The 23,987-nt window shown below is 54.5% G+C and overlaps 4 protein-coding genes across 6 annotated transcripts; 2 read left to right on the plus strand and 2 right to left on the minus strand.

The window, feature by feature from the left end:
- Positions 1-441: 441 nt before the first annotated feature.
- On the minus strand, positions 442-2,820 carry LOC144181010 (tetraspanin-8-like). Its single transcript, XM_077709219.1, has 8 exons — positions 2,652-2,820; positions 1,955-2,017; positions 1,773-1,892; positions 1,628-1,702; positions 1,473-1,568; positions 1,286-1,396; positions 870-953; positions 442-782 (listed from the first exon to the last, which is right to left on the minus strand). Exons 1-8 carry the CDS (start codon positions 2,706-2,708, stop codon positions 711-713), a joined length of 678 nt encoding a protein of 225 aa, XP_077565345.1. The 5' UTR covers positions 2,709-2,820; the 3' UTR covers positions 442-710.
- A 323-nt stretch (positions 2,821-3,143) lies between these two features.
- Positions 3,144-13,700, plus strand: ptpro (protein tyrosine phosphatase receptor type O). Of its 2 annotated transcripts, XM_077709209.1 has the most exons (25): positions 3,144-3,510; positions 5,318-5,579; positions 5,670-5,828; positions 5,897-6,049; positions 6,153-6,530; positions 6,586-6,753; positions 6,814-7,010; positions 7,072-7,192; positions 7,264-7,457; positions 7,532-7,643; positions 7,720-7,883; positions 7,953-8,073; positions 8,141-8,277; positions 8,358-8,496; positions 8,587-8,707; positions 8,774-8,842; positions 9,736-9,819; positions 10,281-10,316; positions 10,385-10,466; positions 10,533-10,623; positions 11,557-11,633; positions 11,703-11,837; positions 11,913-12,035; positions 12,103-12,260; positions 12,339-13,697. In XM_077709209.1, the coding sequence occupies exons 1-25, from the start codon at positions 3,460-3,462 to the stop codon at positions 12,616-12,618; spliced, it is 3,612 nt and encodes a 1,203-aa protein (XP_077565335.1). In that variant the 5' UTR covers positions 3,144-3,459; the 3' UTR covers positions 12,619-13,697. The 2 variants fall into 2 exon arrangements, with proteins under 2 accessions (XP_077565335.1, XP_077565336.1); XM_077709210.1 differs by lacking the exon at positions 9,736-9,819 and having other exon boundaries at positions 12,339-13,700.
- Positions 13,568-17,043, minus strand: LOC144181576 (F-box only protein 15-like). Its single transcript, XM_077710152.1, has 9 exons — positions 16,993-17,043; positions 16,346-16,452; positions 16,186-16,260; positions 15,975-16,079; positions 15,717-15,908; positions 15,321-15,639; positions 15,168-15,250; positions 14,857-15,103; positions 13,568-14,557 (listed from the first exon to the last, which is right to left on the minus strand). Exons 1-9 carry the CDS (start codon positions 17,041-17,043, stop codon positions 14,339-14,341), a joined length of 1,398 nt encoding a protein of 465 aa, XP_077566278.1. The 3' UTR covers positions 13,568-14,338.
- dyrk2 (dual-specificity tyrosine-(Y)-phosphorylation regulated kinase 2) lies at positions 16,962-23,428 on the plus strand. 2 transcript variants are annotated; one of them, XM_077709213.1, is made up of 7 exons: positions 16,962-17,081; positions 18,931-19,085; positions 19,401-19,728; positions 19,793-19,956; positions 20,026-20,415; positions 20,516-20,606; positions 20,676-23,428. In XM_077709213.1, exons 1-7 carry the CDS (start codon positions 17,042-17,044, stop codon positions 21,290-21,292), a joined length of 1,785 nt encoding a protein of 594 aa, XP_077565339.1. In that variant the 5' UTR covers positions 16,962-17,041; the 3' UTR covers positions 21,293-23,428. The 2 variants fall into 2 exon arrangements, with proteins under 2 accessions (XP_077565339.1, XP_077565340.1); XM_077709214.1 differs by lacking the exon at positions 16,962-17,081 and adding an exon at positions 17,173-17,736.
- The last annotated feature ends 559 nt before the right edge of the window (positions 23,429-23,987 follow it).

The raw sequence follows: 23,987 nt of genomic DNA on the forward strand, positions 1-23,987 counted from the left end.
GACAAATGCTAACACATAAACGACACGTAAAAGAGTTTTCCACAATTCTCACCCAAATTGGCCACTTGTTCTTCTATTTGGACGTTCTCTGACAGCCATTCCATCTTAAACAAACCGCATTTCTTGTTCATATTGGCTCGTTTTGCCATGATAAAGGCTTGGCAGCAGCCCCACCAAACCATTAGCTATATGCTAACCTGCCACTCAGAGGCACCTGCGAACATTTACTCATGCGGCGGAAGTAAACAAACGTGACGTGTCCCGTATCATATGATTGGCTGTAAATTAACGTGACTTGAACCGCATCATATCATTGGCTGGATAGTGATAGTCATAATTTTATCCGTAATTACCTTTTCTTCTTCTGTCTGTAACAAGCTGCCAATGTCTGATTTCCGTTCCAAAATGGCAAATAAGAAAAATTATAATTTAAAAAGAATATATTTTTCCAATTCAAGTGGGATTTTATTTAGTGCGCTGCTGTGCGCGGAGGACACGATAGTGCACAATTGCGCGCGCACGCGCGCAGTTTAGAGTGAACATGGGTTAACACTAGCGTTAAGTGATTTATAAATCATCAGCTTGATTACAGCAAAACATAACTGAAAAAATGATTTCCATTCTTTGAATGATGTAAAAAAAATCAAATAAAAATCAAGAAAAAAAAGACAGGAATTTTAATCCATAACAAAGTCCATCAGTGCCAGCTTTCAGGCAGTGGTGGCGCCGTCGCGCTTTCCGATCTGGCAGTACAGCATCATGGAGAATACCATGCCGGCGATCTACCCGTACGGAGAGAGAAAACCAGAGGATTGGACGCCCGGCGAAAGGGCATTGGCGGCGGCGGCGATTTATGAGAGTGTTCTGACCAGCAAGATGGCGATGGCAAAGGCGATGCCGACGACCACTTCCATGTGTTTCTCCATCAGCTGGATGATTTGCCGGGAGCACGACTGCAACAAAACGCACTCGTTCTTCGCTGCGACCAGTTAGCAATCAAATATTTTTACCCGATGGGATCGGACGCTTGCTTTCCTCTGGGTACTGGCCTTTCTCCTGTATGTTAGGCTAATTGTAGGCTAAAATGTCCCCCAGCTCCAAGTGTGTCTTCGTACCCTGTGATTGACTAGCCAGTGATTCAGGATGTGCCCGGCCTGTTGACTGGGACCTGATCCAGCACCCCCCAATATGTTTAGCCCGGTAAACAAGACCTTTTTGGCTTTTTTGCCTGTGAGATTGATGAAAATGGAGGGGAAAGAGATCAAGCTAAAGTCGGCGTTCATACCGTGCTAAAGTAGCCGTTGGCGCCGCAGTCGGGTTCCGTGGCCGTGCATTTGCACGAGGCGGGCACCGTCACCCAGTCTTGGTAGCCGTTCACCAGGCCGCAACACTTGAGCTTCAAACGCCAACGTTAGCGCTCGGCCCAGCCCATGTAGCGAGCGGCTAACGGCTAAACGGCGCCCGGCGTTTACCTCCTCCTGCAGCTTCTCCAAGTCCATCCTGACTTGCTCCGTTTGGCCGGACAGCGGCATGAACTTCTGGAGACGCTCCTTCACCCAGTCCTTCACCTGCGGAGGCGGGCGTCAGGCGGTGGGCGACGGCGTGACGCCCGGGGCGACCACCTTACCTTATCCTCGCCCACGGCGCCGAGGATTCCCGCCACCACCAGGAGGATGAAGATGAGCAGGAGGCTGGCAAAGAACTGCGCGGAAAGGAGGCGTCAATCTCGTGGCGGCCAGACCCACCCCACCTTGGTTGGGCCTTCTCCTCACCAGGATCAGCATGCATCGGTTCTCCTTGATGGCGCCGCAGCAGCCCAGGAAGCCCAACACCATGATGATGACGCCCACGGCGATCAGCAAGTCGATGCCCGGGAGCGACTCGTCGGTGATCTGAGGCCACGGCATGGACGTAAGACGGCGTCTTCCAAGCTTTTTTTTATTTTGTTACTCACCGAGTTGCCGTCCTTGTTGACTTTCAGGTAGATGGACACGCCCAGGATGATGCAGCCGCTCAGCTACGCAAATCATAAAAACAAAAAGACAAAACCGGCCGGTGAATTACACACGCAGGGATTGGCCTGTGGCGCCATGTCAAAAAAAAAAAAAACAGCTAGCGTAGTAGCTAACCGCCGGCCGCCAATGATCCCTCATCAATGTTTTATTCAATACGACGACCGAAGGCCGAATGAGCGGACTTTGCTAGCCCTTCCGCTCTGAAGGGATTGGACGCCTATTACCGTGGAGGACGCCACACCGGGCCAAAGCTGGCCCCCGAGGGTACGTTTTTTTGTCTGTCGCGCTGGTGTCGCTCGCATAGCAAAAGAGTGACAAAGTCACCACCTGGGCCAGAAAAGGCCCCGCCCTGAAAGCGGCACCCAGGTGAGGCCCGACAAACCCGTTCTGAGCACAAAGAAACTTCCTTGCGCTGGTATCGAGCTCAAATTCGAATCTCTCAAAGCGCTAAAAGAGACGGGCAAATGGTCAAAAGGCGAAAGAGAAAAGGCTGAATGTTGACTACGCCACAGGATGGAAATAAGGGGATGGGGGGGGGGGTGGCTGTGCTTGTAAAGGGCAGGGAGAAGATGGAAAAAGTAGTACAAGCAATACATTTGAAAGTAATGTAAAGGCAAAACGAGTTTTTGTTCTCACCCAGAAGAGTAAATTGAAGATGAAGAGCAAATACTTGATACACTTATTGACAGCCATCTTGCTTTTGTCGTCGTCTGTCTTTCTGGCGTTCTTTCTTCTTCTTCTCTTCTTCTTTTCTTTCCCCCAACACGCTCTACCTGTTTGAGCAGGCCACGCCCTTTCTCCGGTCTCCACCTATAACATGTCATCACCTAGCAGATGATTGACAGCGGCCGCAAACGCCTCCCGTGAGCTGGTGAGGAAGCGCTTTGTCCATTAGAGGGCGCTCGTTGTACAGAGCAACATCAGCACAAAGACGTGTTGTTTCCATCTTTTCATCCTCGCTTTATCCTGTAATATAATAACCAAAGAGCGTTTCATTATTCATTTGTATAAATATGAACATGTTTTTGCATTTTTTTCACGCTCTACTTTTGTCGCCATGACAACTGACTTTCACTTTCTTTTTGTCCTGAGCATCGGGGCGAAGACGAAGATGCAGAGTTGCGCGTGCGCGCGGCTGGCTCCTGGGCGGGGCTTGTCTTCCGCCCCTCCGTCGGTCGGTCCGTCCGTCGGGGAGTCCATCGTAGCATCTTCTCGTCTGGTGCCTCGAAGGAACCCGCAACAGGGGCGGTTCCGTTCGGTTCCGCTCGGCTCCGCTCGGTTCCGCTCCGAACTCGAACCTCGACCGACGAAGACTACGAAGATGACAATGAGGATGAAGATGCGACGCCAAGACTAACAGCGGACAAGAAAGGCGCTTCCACGCACACACACGCGCGCGTGCACACGGGCAGCCGCCATTGTCTGGTCGCGCACGCGCGCCACGATGCTCCCGTCCCGGCTCGTGCTCGCGGCCCAGCTGCTCGCTTCGGTGCAGGTAGGACTTTCAAACAAACGGCTGGCTGGGTGCAATTGTCTGTCGACAAAAATGCGGGACGCGCGCGCGCGTGCGTGCGTGCAAAGTGGGTCAGTCCGTCGGCCCGACCGACCGAACGTGCGCGCCCCGCCAGCTGGGGCGCGCGCGTGCATGTGCGCGACGCCTTCACTCAGCATCTGTGCTGACTTGTGAGCTCACAGTTGTTTGGGATTGGTCACGTGGGACCTGTCCATCCGTGTGATTGGTCTTTGAGTTCACCTGTCGTCACCCAGATTGCCGGTGTGTGACCCAGGTGTTTGGGATTGAATCTCGACCAATCCATTGAACCAGAGTGACGTCTTTGGCTGGCGCTCTCCACGAGGGACGTCCAATCGCGGGCCTTCCTTTAAACGAACAAATTGAGTTTGTCGCTGGTAAAGGTCCGATCCGTTCGAAGCGGAAGAAGTGGAAAGGGGGTGATCCTCAAACGGATTGGCCGACATTGAATGGCGAGCAGTTCTTTGCCCAAATGGAGCAGTCTCTGGCCAGCAAAGCGTCCAATCCTGGCCTAAATAACACTCTAAAGATGATTTCACAGCATTCTGCTGGATGGGGTGGAGCTAATGAACGAATGCACCAGCAGCAGAAGCGGAAGAAAGGGCTCCAAAAAAGCAACACGGCCAAGCCAGAGAGCCCAGATTAGCATGAGCGCCGTTAGCTACATTAGCATTCAAGCGGCCTTGGGGGCCCCCGGCGGGGTCTCCTTGTCTGTCTGTCCGTGTCCATGGAGATGCTGGAATGTGACACACTTAATGAGCATCTCCTTTCATCTCTGTTGCCGTGGCGACGCATGCAGCAGCCTTCTCTCCCCGGCGCTTTTTTTGTCTGGCTTTTATTCCTCCGCTTGCCTGGAAGGGAACTCACGTGGGCCTTCCCTTCCCGGTGAGGGGGTGTCGTGACCCTACAGACGAGGGTGGATGTCCATGTCAAAGTGCATTCAAAAGCAAAAAAAAAAAGAGGCTCATGACAAACTCTTTCCGTCTCTATAGACAGACACTGTTAGCAAGATGCTAACCCTAACACGTTGATCTTCCTCTGGCCGGCAGATACCCTTCCGCCCATGAGTTTATCATAAGAGGATGTTATCTGCCAGCCCTCTCGTTTACAATAGATTGGACGTTCATCACAACCATTGGGGGGGGGGGGGGCGTTGGGTGGGGACAGGCAGGAGAAGGGGGGAGCCGTAATACGCCGTGTCTGTCGTCGCGTGACGGGCGGAGACGCCAGACAAAGGAGAAATTGAGCGGTGAAGGCCCTCGTGCCTCGCGCCGACCTCCACACCCCTGACAGACTTTGTCCCGGCGTGGCCGCCGCGGGAGAGCGCGTGACGGCCTTTTGGTACGGCGGGAGAGCCGCCGAGGACGGCCCGTCTTCCATTTTCTCTCCGCTGGCTGGCTGGCTGGGGAGGTCACGCGTTGAAGGCGGATCCAGCTTTTTCTTTTTCTGGGTCAGGCCGTAAAGGACAATGAGGCCAGTGTGTGGGACGGAGGAGACACGGCGTGGAAAAGGCCGCACGCTGACGGCTTTCTCTCTCTGGCTTCTTCTTTGAGCCCTCGCTTAGATTCAAGAGAATTGCCACGGAGGAGCCTGGGACACGGACAGAAAAAATAGTACAAAAATACATCAACTTCCATTTCAAAAGCCACTATTCGTATACATACAAATGAGGGGGGCAGGGCCCGTTTATCGCCATCTAGATATCACCGTTAGTTTCATCGATATATTTACCCAGATCGTGACGGCGGCGGTGGCTTTTTTGTACTTCCAGGTCAGCCTGGCTTTCCGGGCGCACCTGAGCGACAGCGGGCAAATCCAGGCCACCCTGGAGGACTCGGACCTCCGTCAGAACGTCTCGGGGTACGCGGCGCGGATCTCCGGCGAGGCCCGGCCCAGCGTGATCCCGTTGGGGGGGCCCGGCCGGCCCTCGCTCTTCAACGCCTCCGTCCACGGCCTGTGCTACAGCGTGGGACTGCTTCTCCGGCGAGGAACGTCGTGGTCCGGGCCCGTCCAGACCGTGCTGGTCCTCACCAGTGAGTGGACGTGCCTGTGGTGGCAAAAGAATGAGAACAGATGTCAAATACTACAATGAGGGTGTCTTTCCCCACGCCGCCGCCCCCCAGAACCGCTTCCCGTGAGCAGCGTGCAGATCTCCGACTACGGGGAGTCCCCGGAAAGCGCGGCGGCGGTCTTCCAGATCCAAACTCCCGTCGGAAACGTCTTCAGTCGGGTCAACATTAGCTACAGCGAAGGCAGCGAGAGGCACTCCATCCTTTACAAAGGTGAGCCCCCAAAAAAACGCCACAAAAATGGCGATCCACCAGCTCAGACGTCCGGTCCGCTCTCCCAGACTTCCACCGGGGCAAGACGGTGTTCAAGCACTGGCTGCCGGGCATGTGCTACCGCAACATCACTTTCCAGCTGGTCTCCGAGGCCGGCGTCTCCCAGACGGCGTTGAGGGCGCACAGCGACGTCACTCACGTGCCCCTGCGTCACAGGACGGGTACCAAAGTCCGACGGGGGGGTGTTTGAACTTTTGCTCCGGTTTGGACAACCCCAATCTCGACGGAGTGGCTTTTCCCTTGAGACTTCGTCTTTGTGCGCAGCGCCCAATCCGCCCCTGGACATCTCCTGGAAGGTGGTCAACCTGAGCCCCGGCCCCACGCGGGAAAGCCGCCGGCTTTTGCGCTCGGTCCCACCCGCGGAGGAGGAGGAGACGGCGGCCTCGGCCGAGGAACCGCCCCTGGGCTCCGGCCCCGCCCCCCGGCGCCCCGTGGACGGGGAGGACGAGTTCGTCAACGGCGAAGCGCCCGACTTTGTCAACGGCGACTTCGGGGGCTCCGGCGACGCGGGCTCGGCCCTCCAGGTGGAGGAGTCTCTGCACCTGGCCGCCAAGATGCTGCCCGTCCTGCTGGAGGTGCGCTGGTTGCCCCCACGGGCGCCCACCAGCTACGACGGCTTCAACGTCTACATCTCCCGAGATGGTACGGCCGCCGCCGCCTTCCCGGGGAAGTCCGGGACTGATTTCCATGCACTTAGGCAACGCCACACAGACGGCCAGCGTGGACCAAAGCACGGACGAGTTCTTCGCCGAGTTGACCGAGGCGGGCACCTACGGCGTCAGGGTGGCCACGCTGAGCGCGGCGGGAGAGTGCGAGGCCAAAGAGAGCGCCGCCACCCTTGACTCCGCCTTCTCCTTCTACCTGGGTGAGTCACGGGGAGATGTTTTTTGTGGGAGCCAGAGGTCACGGGCGCCATCCTCCCCAGGACCCGACGGCCGTCCCCTGAGCGAGCCGCGGCAGCGTCCCCGCGCCGTCAGCGTGCGCCTGCTGGACTCCAGCACGGCGGCCGTGTCCTGGGCGCCGTCGGCGGAGAAGCACGACGGCAGCGTGGTGTCGGTGGTGTCCACCACCTGCCTGAAGCCCGGTCCCGGCCAGAGGATGGAGAGCAACTACTGCGCCGAGGTGACGCTCGCCGTCGGGTGTCACGGCGGGAGCCGACTTGACCCCGGCCGTCTGGTCGCAGGAGAACTCCACGGGCAACGTCATCGACAACCTGACGCCCGGGGCTCAGTACCGGATGGTGGTCTACCACACCAACGGACCTCTCGTCAGTCCGCCCTCGGAAGCCGTCGTCGTGGACATCGGTGAGGAGCGGCGACCACGGGTGGGAAAGTGCGTCCCTCCGTCCTAGCCTTTTGTCCCTTTCGTCCCGCAGAGCCCACGGGGGTCCGAGAGCTGAGCGTGTACCCGCTGGGCCCCACGGCGGTCATCTTGAGCTGGCGGCGTCCCTTTCACGTGACCTTCCGCAAGTACGTCCTCCAGACCTTCTTCTTCAACCCGGTCACCCTGAGCTCCGAGTGGAACACCTACTACGAGATCGCCGCCACCGCCTCGGTCATAGCGTCGGTGGTGAGAGACAACGGAAAAAAACGATCTCAAATTGAGGAATGTCCTTCGCCACTCACCCTCTCGTCCTCTTCCAGAGGGTGACGGATCTGCTGCCGGCTTGGTACTACAACTTCCGCGTGACCATGGTGACCTGGGGCGAGCCGCCGCTCAGTTGCTGCGACGGCGCCACCGTCAGCTTCGTCACGGGTACGTACGGCAGACGGCGGGCGGGCGGGCGCTCTGGGCCGGACGGAGCGCCCTTTTTCAGCGGCCTTTTTTTCAGCTCCCGAGGCGCCTCACATCTCCTCGGCCGATTACTCCCACGGCGTCCTGTTTGTCCGCTGGAGCTACGGGGAAGTCTTCGTGGACCTGTCGCATTCCAGGATCACCCACTGGCAGGTGGCGGCGGTGGGCAGGAAAAGCCCCGAGAGGAGCTACTCGCTGGACGTGAGTGGTCCAGCGCCACTTCCCGGCGGGCGGGACCCCGGGCCCACCACCACCCTCTCTTCCGGGCAGGTGTCTCGAAACGCCATGCGCGCCGGCCTGCCGCTGCCGCCCGGCGACATCTACAACGTGACGGTGACGGCGTGCGCCGAGCGCGGGCGAAACGCCTCCCTCCCCAGCGTGGTCAGACTGGGTGAGTGGGCCGGTCGTCGCCTCGTGCGGGTCCGTCCCCATCCTGACGGCGTCTACGCTCGTGTCAGAACCGGCCCCTCCCAGGTCTCTGTACGCCGTCAACGCCACGCACTCGTCGGTGACCCTGCTGTGGAGCGAGGACGGCGTGGTGGACCACTACCAGGTGATCTGCAGAGCCAGCGCGGGCGGCGACCAACGAGTCCAGGTAAAAGGCGGGCGGGCGGGCGGGGTCTTAACGTGGGGGAAGAGCCGTCTGGCAGTGTGGCGGCGCTCCGCTGGCTTCAGGTCCCGGACCCCCAGCTGTCCAGCTCGCACGTGCTGACCGTGTCGGGCCTGACGCCGGCGTCCCGCTACGAGTGCAGCGTGGTCAGCTTCAGCTACGGCGCGGCCAGCGAGCCGGCCCGCGTGGCCGTGGCCACGGCCGGTAGGTGGCGCCGCCTAGCGACGATGGCGGCGTCCCGCCGTGGTGCTTGAATTTTGTTTTTGTTTTTTGCAACTGCCGCCCCCCCCGCAGCCAAGGAGATGAACCCCGGCGTGGCGGCCATCTCGGCCTTGGCCCTCCTGAGCGTTTCGCTGCTGGTTTTGCTGGTTTTCTTCCTACTGCTTCTGCGCAAAAAGCACCTGCAGATGAGCAGGTAAGGTAGCGCAAGCCCCGCCTCCGGCCAGAGCCCGCCCACCAGCCCTCTCTCTCTTCCTATCAGGGAGTGCGGCGCCGAGACCTTTGTCAATTTCGCCTCCTTCGAAAGGGACGGCAAGCTGCCTTACAACTGGTAAGATGGCGGCGCTATGCTACATGCTACGTGCTACACTTTGCTCCAAAGAACACCTGTGATGGATCAATCCATCTTGGCCCAAATATAAGACGACTCCTCTGTTTGGAAAAGATTTTTTGGAAGAACAAATTCTATTTTTAGACACAAAATAAAGACACACAATTTAGACACAATATACTCTATATAATATATTATATAAGTGTTATGAAAATGTAAATGAAGCCATCTACTATGATAAGACAACAAAATCAAAGTCTATAAAAGCCATTTAGCATTGTGAATGTCTTGATCCCGAATGTAAGACGACCCCCCCATGCAACAAAAAACACATTTTTCCAATGACACATAAATGCATCTTACAAAGCCACAATTAAAAATAATAATGTAAATAAATCAGCACACTCTATTGCGGCGGGTTGGCCCCACTTGACACTGTCACTGTTACTTTTACGAGGGATGTCATTCAACTTTTAGCCGACAGGTCGTGCCGAGTGACATTTCTAAATCGAGCTTATACGTTGCGCTATTTCAGTTAGCATTTTCTGTTGCGGGAGCTAACTGTTGACATTTGCAAATGATCCCTATTATTTCTGTAGCGCGGAGGGGGGATTTACTACACTATAATTGAAAACCGTGGGCACGTTATGGGCCATTTTGGCATGTCGTAGCGATTAATATAAGAGCTGAAAGACGGTCAGTCAGCCTGGCTAAACGCCGGCCAGGCCAGGCGTCCAATCCGAGTGTTGGTTTGTGGCTTTTGGCGTCCGGACGAGAAGCGTCCCCGGCCGGACGCTCCTCTCCAACTAACCAAACGGTCTCTTTGTGTTTTTATTTTCTTTTTTGTGTTGTTTTTGTGTGTTGTTGTTGTTGTTTTGCCTCCCCACCACCAGGCGAAGAAGCCTCTTTGCCTTCCTTACCCTTCTGCCATCCTGCCTTTGGACTGACTATCTTTTGGCTTTTTATATTAATCCCTGGTAAGTAAGACAAACGCCCCCAAGTCTGCCGACCAGTCGCTTGGATTTTGACGAATTATTTTTTTTTTGAGCGTTCTCTAAAGCATGCCGCCACTTTTGCTTGCACGGACTGGTCGCTTGCACGAAAAAACGTCAATGCATGGGGGACGTGGAAGTCCAAACTTGTCTTTGGAATCTGGCCCATTTTTTTACTGTGGCGGGCCCGACCAAAATGCATGAAACGTGCTATCTTGTGACGTTAGCCGCTTTGTCCTTCCAACGCGGCATTGCGTCGACCGCCCGGGACGTCAAAGTCCATTTGCGACCAAGGCAAAAATGAGGCGGCGGGCCAGAGGTGGCCCCGGACCTCCCGTTGGACACCCGGGCGGTCTGCATGGTCCTAGCGGGGGGGGGGGGGGGGGGGGGGGGGACTGGCTGGGAAAGGATTTTTTCCCCGTTGACGCTTGACCTTTGTGTTTCAGGGGCAAGACGGCTTTGAAGAAACGCAAGCTGACCAGGTTAGGGCGGAGTCGAAGGCGGGGTCAAAGGCCCAATGGGACAATCTTAACGTGTTTTTTTTTCTCAGTCCCGTCCAGCTGGACGACATGGAGGCTTACTTCAAAGAGATGAGCAAAGACTCGGCCTACAAGTTCTCGCTCCAGTTTGAGGTAGCTAGCTAGCGCCCCCGCGTGGACCGAAGCCCCGCCCACAGGGCCTAAAACACCTTTGTTCAGGAGCTGAAGAGCGTGGGGACGGAGCTGTCCCACGACGCTGCCGACCTGCCCGTCAACAGACCCAAGAACCGCTACACTAACATCCTGCCATGTGAGTCCAGCGTTGCCAGACGTCCATATAAGCGTATTTTCCGGACTATAGGTTGCACTTTTTTTTCGGTATTTGGCATGACCTGCGACTAAAACTCTAAAATTCTCTTTGAGCAGAGATTATGACTATGATGTCCAATTTTGGGGGGGATTTTTTGGAGTTTCCTATGGTATAGAAAGGTCATCCATTGCTTTAGATCAGTGGTTTTCAAAGTGGGCGGTACCGCCCCCCGGGGGGCGGTGTGAACTTTCAGGGGGGCGCTGACGAATAAACAGGCGAATGGGGGGCGTTGAAATAGTGAAGGGGGCGATGGAGCAATTACAGTAAAATGTGACGTTGGTGTTTGTAGAAAGACCGGAAAAATTGATTGTCTGTAATAAAAAGTCGACAAAAAACAAGCTTTATTGAAACAAGAAACGTTGTCTGCTCGAGCGCTCACGAGCAGCGCGCATATACCGTATATCACTAATTGTCGCGAGTTTATCGTCGATGCAGGCGACTGGGGAAACCACCACCATCCAGTCAGCCGCAGAGGAGCACACAATAGCGCGCAGGCAACGCTTAACCACAGACGTATGCGCACAGCGACCGGCTTAATGCATCAGCTATCAATTTTTATGATTCGAGGTGAACTGCGCATTGGTCTATTAAAAGAAACGAAATTAGCGAATAATATCTGAGGCGCCTGTCTTCTATTTATTTAAGCTTTGTTCGTTGGAAAGGGGTAAAGAGGGGGGCGTTGGCATTTTGGCCCGGCGGTGAAGGGGGCGGTGGCCAAAAAAGTTTGAAAATCACTGCTTTAGATTGACAGAATTGAATGTGTGTGTGGGGCCCACCCTTTTCTCGACAATAGAGAATGTGAAACTAAATCAAAGAATGTAAAGAGGAAGGGTACTCACCCCAAAGTTGAGGCCGCTTTGTCTTTCCCGGCAGACGACTTCAGCCGCGTCCGCCTGATGTCCCTGCGCGACGAGGAAGGCGCCGACTACATCAACGCCAACTACATTCCCGTGAGTGTTGGGGGTCGGTCGGGCCGGGGCGCCCCCTGGAGTTCAAACTCCTGCGTTTTGGCCTTCCAGGGTTACAAACACCCCAAGGAGTACATCGCCACGCAGGGCCCGCTGCCGGAGACGCGCGACGACTTTTGGAAGATGGTCCTCCAGCAGAAGTCGTCCATCGTGGTCATGTTGACGCAGTGCAGCGAGCGGCGGAGGGCGAGTGGCGTTCGACGTGGGCCGTCCACGCCCTTGCTCCTCCCCCATAATGTCCTCTGTCTTCTGTCCACGCAGGTCAAGTGCGACCACTACTGGCCGTTCAACGACGAGCCCGTCACCTACGGCGAGATCGGCGTGGAGATGCTGTCGGAAAAGGAGGCGCCCGAGTGGACCGTCAGGAAGTTTCGGCTGGGATACGTGAGTGCTTTATCACGGGGTCCGGGCGGGCGCCGTTTCTGACGGCCGACGCTCCGTCTGGGTCCAGGCGGACGAGAGCCGCGACGTGGTGCACTTCAACTACACCTCGTGGCCCGACCACGGCGTGCCCACCGTGGACGCCATCGAGAGCGTCCTGCAGTTTGTGCGCATGGTGCGGCGGCAGGCCGAGCGGGGGAGCAAGGAGCCCGTGGTGGTCCACTGCAGGTGAGGGGAGAAAAGAAAAAAGGGCTGTCGGCCGGCCGCCATTCTCTGACGGATGGCGTTTTCTCGTGGTGCCGGCAGCGCCGGCGTGGGTCGCACGGGAACCTTCGTGGCGCTGGACCGCCTGATGCAGCACATCCGGGAGCAGGACTTTGCCGACGTGCTGGGCCTGGTGTCGGAGATGCGCTCGCACCGTCTGTCCATGGTCCAGACGGAGGAGCAGTACGTCTTCATCCACCAGTGCGTCCTCCTCATGTGGCACAAGAAGAAGAAGAAGAAGCGGAGACGCTCGCCCGCCTCCGACGACGATGACGACGACGACGACCGCCACGTGGACGACGACCACGCCGCCAAGACGTAGCGTCGTCCCCGGGGGGCCCCCTTGGGAGAAAAAAGAAAAAAAAGGCTCCCGTGGATTGGACGTGGAGCGCCGTCAATCACAAGTTGGCTTCATTTTTTTTTTTGTTTGGGGAGTTCATGCTAACTCAAAAAGGAGATTTTTTTTCTAACAAAATGAACATTCAGAGAATGAACTTTTGACGTTCATTTTCATGATTTAACACAAGAAAAAGGTTCCTTTTCCGCGCTTTTCACTGGGCCAGAGGGTGCCGGAGCCTACCCTAAAGGGGGACTATTTGCCATTTTTTTCTTCATTTTGTTAACAAGTCAATATTCCTATTTTTTGCGGCACTTTTGCTTTCACGTCAACGTGGTCGTCACTTTTACAAAACAAGTTGGAGAAGCAAAGTACAAGAAAATGAATTGCCTTCCGCTTGAAACCAATTTGCCACTGGCGGCCATTTTGGCTCCAAGAGACCTTGGGACTTCTGCCTTATCGGAGACGTTGAACCATTTTTTTTTTTTGTTGCACTCAGGAGAAGCCACAAAAAAGAGGAAAACCAGCCGTCCAATCAAAGACAAAGTTGGTTCTCTGCCTTTTTTTTTGTATTTTTCTTTTGCTTTTCTGGATTTTTTTTCAGGAGGAACATTTGAAGGCTGTGTAAATATGCTCCAAGCACTCTTTTTACTTGTCATGACTGTAAAAGTTGGTGTTTTTTTTTTTGTTCATTAGGGGTGGGCCATTTTTTTTGTCCACTAAAAAATCGGGGGATTTTGGTACGCTCCACTCGTGTTGTCGTCGGTGCCGTTTTGCTTTGTTTTTTGGTTGTTTTTTTGGCTCGTCGTCGTGTGATTTTTTTGGAGGAAACGCACGTACGGGGGGGGGGGCATGTGAAAGAAATAAAAAGTGTTTGGTGAAAATAAAGTGTTTTTTGGGCCAAAGAAATTGGAAAGAAGACGCTCCAAATGGGTTGAACATTATTGGGTTTTTTTTAATGAAACAGACCAATTTGACACTTTGATTCTTGAAAAAAAAGAGTTTAACATTTGCTGTGAATTTTTCAAAACGGACAAACTATGTACAACTATTTTTTTTTTTTGTTTTTTCTTTGGGATACCTACATTTTTGTAAAGAAAGTTCAAAACGGACAAACTATGTAGAACTATTTTTTTGGTTTTGAATTTTGGGATAGCTGACTTTTTGAGAAGAAAGTTGAACATTGGCCTAGAATTTTCAAATCGTTCTATTTTTTTTCACTTTTTAGACATTTTGCTTCCTGAAATTTGCTATGATTTTTTTCAAAACGGACATATTATGTACAACTATTTTTTTTTTTCATTTTTGGGATACCTCACTTGGCTTATAATTTTCGAATCCTACTTTCTAGAACTATTTTTTCCCTTTTTAAACTTCTTTAAAGTTGAACATTTTCCGATATTTTTCAAAACGTACGTACGATATAAAACTATTTTTTTTTCACTTAAATGGCTTCTTGAAAAAAACAAAAAGCGGAACGTTTGTCTTGAATTGAACTAAAACGTACTTTAGCGTACGTTCCAATAACCATCAAGAGAAAAGGGGCGGAGTCCAATTTGGACCGCCGTCGGAGCCCTCAAATCGGGAGCCGATTTACCAAAAGAACGGCAGGGCAGAACGGCCCAGAGTTAACGACGACGACGTTTACGGGCTTGGCGTTTACGGGCTTGGCGTTTACGGGCTTGGCGCCGGTTGGTCTGACCTGTTAGAAGCAGGTGACGGTCATGTCGTAGAGCATAAAGCGGCCCCTGTCCTTCATGTGCACCAGCATCATGTCCACTCGGCCGCGGCTGTCCAGGTGCGAGATCTGGAAGTAGCCTCGGGATTGGCTGTGGCCGATCAGCTGGGCGCGCACGGGCGTGGCCACCGACCACAGCGGCTCGTTGTTGTCTTTGCGCAGCGTCATGGCCATGATGCAGCAACTCTAAGGGTGGGGGGGACAGTTGGTGGTCGGCGTTTAAACATCGGGAGCCACGTTAAAGCCCGCACATTCGGCCAATGGCGTGGTCCGGAACGCCACTTTTCTATTTCTGGTGCTAATTCCATGACTTGAATGTATTGGCATGACCACTTTTTGTACCCTTAAAATGGCCTTCGAGTGGTTGAATTTGAGTGTACCAGAAAATAGGCTATCACTCTCTCTCTGTGTTGTTGTTGTTGTATTTGGGCCCAAAAAAGCATCGTAGCATTCAATTGAATTCCAAGTCTAGTCGCAGCTCTCACCTTGGAGGTCATTCGTATCCCTCCCCGCAAGACGTGGCAGAAGGTCTTGAGTGGGCGGTGGGTCTGCGTGTTATCTCTCCGGATGGGGCGCAGGGTCACCCCGCAGGTGCCCACGTCCGGCACGTAATACAGCGGGTGGAACATCTCCGACAGGAGGACCTTGCAGGTGTCGTGAATGTGGAGGTGCAGGCTGTACGCCGCCGAATACGGGTCGGCAGGAAGGCGGGGCACCGCTTGCCAGTAGGGGCTGCGTAAAGGGGAAGGAGGGGGACCTTAGCGTATCAGCCTGGCATCCACGGACCACAACGTACCTGATGGGAGATCCCAGGAGACATCTCTCCAGCAGATTGTCCATGTGCAGGGTCGCCAGGACAAAGGCCAGGGTGCCGGTAAACTGTGGGCACGCAAAGACTTTCAGTTTCAGCGCCATTTACCGGGGCCCAGGTTTTTCCCACGGCTCTCACCGTCCAGAAGCCCACCAGGAAGCAGGGCGGGTAGAAGTTGACGTGAAGCATGGCGTCGTAGGACATCAGGCGAGACGTCAAGCGGATGTTGGCGCGGTCCGTGCGGCAGATGAGCGAGCGCCACTTGGGGCGGCGACGGCTGCGGGGTTCTCGGACGGCCGTGCTCAGCGTGATCTCTTGCAGGTAGGGCAGACGCGCCTGGACGCAGCCGCGCCAGGTCAGGATGACGGACGAGCCGAAGATGGTCACGCTGTCCAGCTTGGGCTTGACCTCCCGGCCCGAGCGCTCGCGCAACGTCACCTCCCACAACACCACGTTTCTGCACACACGGCACAATTGGCGTGGGCTATGTCGAGGGCTCCGCGGAGCGCCGGCCGGCGCGTCGGCTCCACCTACTGATTGAGGAAGGTGGACAGCTCGTAGGAGCCCATAAAGAGCAGGTCGCCGGGAAAATGTGGTTTCCACTTGCAGAACTCCTGGCCGCCCATCTTCCACAGGAATTGTTTCTTCCAGTTGGCCACAAATATGGAGTGCGTGATGGACTGATGGATCCCGCAGGCGGACAGGTAGATCCTACGCCACATGGGTCTAAAGGACCACCAGACGTCAGAACGCCACGGAGGTACCGACCGCTCGGCGTGCTCGGCAACATACTCGTCGTTGGAGAGGCGGTGGAAGTACTTGTTGACGATGTTGACCATCAGCAACGAGGCACCGTCCAGGTAGGACAGGATCTTCATCAGGATCTCGGGGGGGAGCCTCCAAAGAGAAACACAAAAAGGTGAAAAACACTCGACGGGAACGGGCTGGCCGTCCGTGGCGGACCACTGACCACGTCAACACGGGCGTGGCGCTGCAAACTCACCTTTCCAAAGCGGAAGAAGGCGGGCTGTAATAATTCTCCCAGTCCAAAGAGACCAAGTGGCCGGCTCTCCTTCGACTGGGCGGAGGGGGGGAGAAAATCAAATGATGAAATGGACCATATTTCAATGCTTCAAATAAGTTGACAAGACAAAAAGACAAACCTGTTGTTGCCACCCAAAAAGAAGGCGGGCGCAGAGGCGGGCGCAGAGGCGGGCGTAGATGTCCCCGGTAAGGCGGACGGGAACCTCCTCCGGAGCGTCGCCGACGCCTGTGGTCGAGGCCATGCAGCGGCCGTCAATGCGGGCAGGCTGGGTGGCCACTAGAGGGCAGCGTAAACATTTACAAAAGTTGCATTTGGCCGCCTCCGTAAAAAAAAATACAAAAATAAAATCTACTCAAGGAATCCGGGGCACTTGAGAGAGATAGGAAGTCCACTTTCAACCGGTTTCTGCCTCAACATTCCATTTTGTGCAAATTGAAAGAGGACACATTTGTTCTGCGTGTGCTTATACATTGTATTTATTGTCAAAATGACATTTCCCGAATACAGATATGACTACATCTCATTCTACTTAATAATAATGACATGACATCAATTCAATGAGCCAAAAACAAGAAGACTTTTCTTCTGTGTGCAGAATATACGACTAGCGGACGGACGGGGTATAGCACCTTCCCCACTCTCTACTCAATTGGAATGAATCGGACGTCTATCCACGTCAATGACAGCCGTCAGTCAGACTACAACTCGCGTACTGTCGCTCCCAAATGGAGGGAGGGGGGCGTCGCCGAGCGCGCGCCCACTCGCGCTCGTGCGCGTGCTCGTACGCGAGAGCAGAGCAGCAGCGGCGGCCGCCATGTTAACCAAGAAGCCCGGAGCCTCGGTCCTCCCGACGGGTGAGAGCTCGGATCGCCGTGCGTTGCCGATCGGAGGGCACCGGGGGTGGGTGGGTGGGTGAGCGGGTGTGGAGGGGCCGGCGGCTTGGGGCCGATATTGAGACCGGGGCCGGAGGAAAGGGAGGGGGAGGTGGACCTCCTATCCGGGGGCCGACACCCCGACAAATCCCCCATCCCAAAAAAAAAAGGAAGAAAAAAAAATCCCGAAAAATAGCTCGGACCTTGACGTATAGCTTCTCGTCAAGTGGGGGGCTTCTTTCTAGCTATTACGTAGCAAAGTGGCTAAGCTGCCAGGAGGCTACCTCCAAGGAATCTCCTTTCGGAGCCCTGACAGGCGATCGAATACGATCGAATGAGATCGAATGCGATATTGGCACTTTTTGACGCGTCGCTCGACATTATCGCGACACGTGTGTGACGTCAGCGTCACTTTATGTACGACTCTTTGAGGGGAAAGAAATAAAGCAGCGCTAGCGGCGGATTTCCCAGGCTAGCTTTCCGCCCGCTAATGCTAATGGCATTAGTAGTATTGGGCTTCTTTAGCTGTACTTGCTGTGTAATAACAATCGGGCGAATGATCGCGATAATAAGGCTGGCCGCCCCCGCAACAAGAAGAAAAAGAAGCATGCACTGCATCCAGCCGGCTCGCCAAATGGTAAAAATAGTGTCTCGTTGGTTGCAGTGGCAGTATTAACAGTTATCGAAATGTCACTTCAAATCAAATGCCATCTATTGACATTTTTTGGAGTGTGTGTGTGGGGAGAGGGGGGTGTTTAGCTATAAAAGTCGCCCTACCTATAGATAAGAAAATAACAAGACAGGGCAAAATACATTCATGCTAAACGGGCGCTTGTGTTATTACACTGTCATTGAATTGAATGCTTTTATACAAGTAGAATGACATTTCAAGATTTCACCACCTAGTGGACACATAACAAACATACAAGGAAATAAGAAATAAATAACTAGTTCAAATGATAAATACATCATATAGTAATACATTTGGACAATCCCCATACGCTATAAAATGTTCCTTTTAGGAAAAATGTTTTTGGCTTGGTCATTTTCCCCTCGATGGCGGCGCCTATCCCATAATTGGGCTTAACATGGGTCTCGTATTTGATCTCCGAGGGGCCCACACTTGTTCTGGTGGTCCCGCTCGGGTTTTTGGCACTTGTCTACTTCCTGTACGCCGCTGTCTATTTGTCGCACTGCAAAGAGGCCAACGGTGGCCTTTTGCGCCCCAACTGGAAGCGCGCGCACACACACACACACGTTTCCCTTGCCGGTCCCGTCCGGCGGCATGCCGATCGTGCTCGCCGCCGCCGCTTTGGCATTCCCGCCCGCCGCGGTGTCGGGTTCGCCACTGCGCCGCTCTTGCACTCGCCCGCGGAGTCAAACACGCCTTCCTCTATTAAAAAACAATTTAACCCATTGGCCAGGAAACAAGTATCGATAGAAACGCAAAGTCAATTTCATTATTTCTGCCATTGAATAAAGAAAAAAAGGAGACGGACCCCACGATTGCGTGATTGGGAGGATTTGAAGGTAGCCGATTGTCCTTATTAGCGGGATTAGATCAGAATAAAGCCGCACGCCATCTGTGGCTTTCCGAGTCACGTGCATTGTGGGAAATGTGGCCAAAAGGACTCTTTTGGACTTTTAGTCTTGCGCCAGTACAAGCACTAAAATGACGTCATCACAGGGGAGTACTGACAAATGACTGATGCTGCGGAATAGACTTGTTGATCTGACCCAAGATGGCCGCCTGCTACACTCTTCCCATGCCAGTCCGATGGGTTCAATGGGCCATTTGAATAATTTTCCCCGTCTTTGTTTTTGTGGGCAGGCAAAGCGGGCGAGCCCGTCTTCTCTAGCGCTCACGCCGCCGGCTCTCTGACGACGTCGCCGGTCACGCTGCCGGCCACGCTGCCGGCCACGCTGCCGGCCACGCTGCCGGTCACGCTGCCGCCTCTGCGCCACAACAACCTCAACCCGCTGACGGTAGGTCCGAAAAGATGTCGTCGGCCGCCGCCGTCTTTAGCGAGGTGACTAAGAATAGCCGCCGGCCAAATGCACACCGCCGTGCACCGAGGTGTTTGAAGTGCGTGTTGTTATCTAAGAGGAGCCAGGTGTTCTGTCACCATGGCAACAAGGAGTGAGTCACATTACCACCATGAGGCCGGCGTTATTACCCGAGCGCTCCGAACATAATGGCAATCTCAGCCAACTTTTAAAGGGGGACTTTAGCGCGCCACATCTTATACGGGGACTTTGGAAGAGCCGCCAAATGACCGCGATTGCCGGCCACCGTTTCAGGGTGCCACCAAAGCGGCGGCGGCCATGTCGGAGGGCGCCCAATCTCAGGTGCACATCACGCAGCTGTTTGACGACAACGGCGTCAAGCGTCCGCATCTGAGCGGTCAGCTGAACGGAGCGGCGCCTGCGCCGTTGCCGGCTCCGTCGCGGCCGGAGCGCCTGGCTTCCTCGGCCGGCCCGGAGGCGGCCCGCCGTCCGGGCGCCGTTCCGCACAAGCCGGCCGAGGGCAAGACCAAGGCGGTGGGCGCCACGGCCGAACAGGCCATGAAGCAGTTCATGTCCAAGATGTCGTCTTTCGAACACCACGAGGTCTTCAGCTACGCCGAGGGTGAGTGCCATACTGAGCGATCTGTCGGAGCGAGGCGTGACGGGCGTATTCTCTCTCTGTCCAGTCTATTTTGTGGGTCCCAATGCCAAGAAGAGGTCGGGAGTCCTGGGGGGCGCCAACAACTGCGGCTTCGACGACGACCAGGGTTCCTACATCCAAGTCCCGCACGATCAAATCGCGTACCGATACGAAGTCCTCAAGGTGATCGGGAAGGGGAGCTTCGGACAGGTGAGAACGCACGGCGAGCCCAAAAGGTGAATGCAAAACAGATGACGGGACTGGCTGGCAATTGGACAGGTGGTGAAGGTGTTTGACCACAAGTCCCAGACGCACGTGGCGCTGAAGATGGTGCGCAACGAGAAGCGATTCCACCGGCAGGCGGCCGAGGAGATCCGCATCCTGGAGCACCTGCGCAAGCAGGACAAGGACTCCAGCATGAACGTCATCCACATGCTGGAGAACTTCACCTTCCGCAACCACATCTGCATGACCTTCGAGCTGCTGAGCATGAACCTCTACGAGCTGATCAAGAAGAACAAGTTCCAGGGCTTCAGCCTGCCCCTGGTGCGCAAGTTTGCGCACTCCATCCTGCAGTGCCTGGACTCGCTGCACAAGAACCGCATCATTCATTGCGACCTCAAGCCTGAGAACATCCTGCTCAAGCAGCAGGGCCGCAGCGGAATCAAGGTAGGACGTAATGGCCCCGGGGGGGGGGGGGGGGGGGGGGGGGGGGGGGGGGGGGGGGGGTTGCCGTGAGGCTAACATCTCCCCTCCGCCCGTTTGTCAGGTGATCGACTTTGGCTCCAGCTGTTACGAACACCAGCGGGTTTACACGTACATCCAGTCCAGGTTCTACCGGGCGCCGGAAGTCATTCTGGGTAAGAAAGTCCTTCGGGCGCCGGGGGAAGGAACTAAAGGGCCGGCTGACCCGGCGGTCTACTCGGCAGGCTCCAGGTACGGCATGCCCATCGACATGTGGTCGCTGGGCTGCATCCTGGCCGAGCTCCTGACGGGATGCCCCCTGCTGCCGGGCGAGGACGAGGGCGACCAGCTGGCCTGCATCATGGAGCTGTTGGGCATGCCCGGCCAAAAACTGCTGGACGCCTCCAAGCGGGCCAAGAACTTTGTGTCGTCCAAGGGCTACCCGCGCTACTGCACCGTCACCACGCTGCCCGACGGCACGGCGGCGCTGGGCGGCGGGCGCTCGCGGCGCGGCAAGCCCAGGGGTCCGCCCTGCAGCCGGGACTGGAGCGTGGCGCTCAAGGGCTGCGACGAGCCGCTCTTCCTGGACTTCCTCAAGCAGTGTCTGGAATGGGATCCGGCCGTCCGCATGACGCCCGGCCAGGCCCTGCGCCACCCCTGGCTGAGGAGGCGGCTGCCCAAGCCACCGGCCGGCAGCGTGGCCGACAAGACCACCTCTTCCAAGCGGACCACCCCGGCGGCCGAGAGCTCCGTCTCCAAGCTGCCCGCCGCCTCGGGCAAGAGTCGGACTAACTTGCCGCCCGTGACCGACGCCAACGGCAACATCCAGACTCGGACCGTCCTGCCTAAACTGGTGAGCTGAGAGCCGTCCGACCACCCGTACCGACCGGGAATCGGCGGCGCGCCCTGACGTGGCCCTGACGGGGCCCCGACGTGGCCCTAACGCGGCCCAAGCCCAGCCCGACGCCGTTTTGGGACGGCTCGTCGGCGGGGCCCCGCCTTTGAGGGGTGGAGCCGCCCAGACCGTCCACGCCACGGTGCTGACGGAGGGAACAAGGCCGCTTTTATTTCCAATGATTGGACACCGGAAAACTTGGGACACTTTTATACACGTTTGGGAAGTGATGGCGGCCGGCCGGCTAAGTAGCCGCGCGCCCAACAAGCTAGCGCCGCGCCACGTCGGTTCACGTTGAGAACCGGGCGGTAGGGCGTTCTAAACTACTACCAGAGAAGTCTTACGCCGCCATATTCAGTTTGCGGTAAGCAATGTGCTAGAAGAGGCCTTTTGTTTATGTGCAATTAGCGTGGGCAGATGCTAACTGTGGTCCGAGGGGAATTAGCCACAAAAACTGACGACAAAAAAAGTGCTCCTCCAACTTGGGAAGGCCGCACACGCTCGCACACGCACACACACTATAAAGCTGTTACAGGGTTCCTACGGGATTCTTGACTTTTTAAATGTCATGGTTGACCTCGCCAGCCAATATCAGTCAGTCACTCGGAGAATGTGAAGAAATTCCATTTCTTTTCAAGACACTTTACCAAGACCACTCATTTAAGAGCCCGCAAGATGTGCGCTTTGTTTTTAGCGAGCCCCCTTGGGCGCACGCCCAATAAAAAAATTGCTCATGGCCAAGACCTCCAATGTTGTGGCTTTTGAAAGGCTAACTCTTGAAAGGAGTTTGTCTCTAGTAGACACTCCCCAAATGAGTTTAGGGCCAACGCTGACTTCCGAAGTGAATCCGCAGGAAAACCCCACCCACCATTTAGCTCCCACTGCCAGTTGGACTCAACAACGCAACCAGGTTTCAAACCAACGCCACCCGTGGTCGGATTGTCCGCTTTGGCCTAGCTAGCTACGTCTGGCGCCTATTTGCTAGTCTATCGGACCACGGCGTGGTTTTGCAAATACTGCCAATTCAACTTAAGCTGTTTACAGTGCAGGAAAACAAACAAACAATGACGATGATTCTGTGTCAACGTGTGTTCCACTGTGAGGGCGTCAGCCATTTTAAGCCATTTTTTACCCTCTGCGTGCGTGCGTGTGTCTTAATATTTATGAATATTTATTATGGACATTTTTTTTAAACCGGGAAGTGCAGCAAATACTTGAATGTGTGTAGATTTGTTCAAAAACAGAAACGACGCCAATGTTAGCAACGTAGCGCGGGGAAAGAAGTAAAAAAAAAACCCACTGGCTAACCCGTTTTGGGAAACTTTTTGTGCCTTTTAAAGATGTCCACGCCGCGCAAGAACAACGCCGGTGGCGGCACCATGTCACGCTTCCGTGCGAGCCGCCTTGGCGGACGGACGGCGTGGCAGAGTTAACGCTAGCTCATGGAAAAGTATCGTCAAAATGCACTAACGCTTGTTTTCCTCCGAGTTGCATTAGCCGTCATATGCTAACACCGAGCTAGTTTGCATAATCTATGAGCTAGCCGTCTGGTGTTTTATTTATTGACGTTCTTTTTTTATTTTATTTTGAATCTCGGGCTAACTGAACACTAGCAAATCAAAAGGCTGGCGTCCCAAATTGTGGCCGCGTTTTCTTTTAGCCACGCTGCTAGCATTAGCGCCACTGTTCCAGTACCTCAAAAAATCAGCAACAACGGGCGTTTGGTCGATTCTACCAAAGTGCATTCCTTTGCTACCGGGTTAGCGTCGAGCTAGCGCTTTAGCGGAGTTTTCGCAAAAAAAAAACGTCGCGGTCACGTGCGGCGACATGAACGGCGCGCGCGGGCCGCGTTTGCGGAGGAACGCCGCCGTTAGCCGTGTTGTATTTTTGTAGCGTTAGCGTTTATCGGGGGGCGGGGGGGGGTGATTTATTCCTGGTATGAAGTGGGGCGGACAAAGGAACGCCGGCCGCGGCCAGTTTTACCATGTACTGTATCCGCTAAATGGACACTACACACACGCGCACACTTTTTCTAGTGAACCTTTGTTACATTTTACTGTGGTGGAATAAGATTATTATTATTAATAAAACTTTTATTGACCACTTTGGATCTTTTGTGCAATGAATGGATGTGACGACCAGCGGAAAAAATAATGTAATGTTATATTTGGATTATTTTTGTATATATATGTATATATATGGTATTACCGTATTTTCCGGACTATACGTCGCACATTTTTTCATAGTTTGGCTGGGCCTAATGCTTAAGCGCAACCCTTTTTTATTTACATGAACTTACAACTTTTCTTGGTTGCTGATCAATTAGAAAAGAGTTTGGAATTGAATAAGTTTTCAATGATCATCTATAAATAACTCGCTGTAATAAGACACTTTTTGTTCTTGAAAAAAAGCATATTTTATTTTGATTTCACGGTGAATACAACACATTACAGGATTTCTAGTAAGCTTAGCCCCAACTGAAAGTGAGCTTCCTGGCGGCCATCTTGTTTTGCGTAGGCTAATTCGTCCGAGGAGTTATTTAACGGGCATCTTCTAATGACGTGGAGCGACAGCGGAAACAGACAAGTTGCCACTTTGGTCAGCACTCAAAAGCGCTTTTTAAGACGTGCACGGGCACCGGCTGACTCCACCCCCCCAGCCT

This window comes from Stigmatopora nigra, chromosome 23, assembly GCF_051989575.1.
Source record: "Stigmatopora nigra isolate UIUO_SnigA chromosome 23, RoL_Snig_1.1, whole genome shotgun sequence".
Classification (NCBI taxonomy): Eukaryota; Metazoa; Chordata; class Actinopteri; order Syngnathiformes; family Syngnathidae; genus Stigmatopora; species Stigmatopora nigra.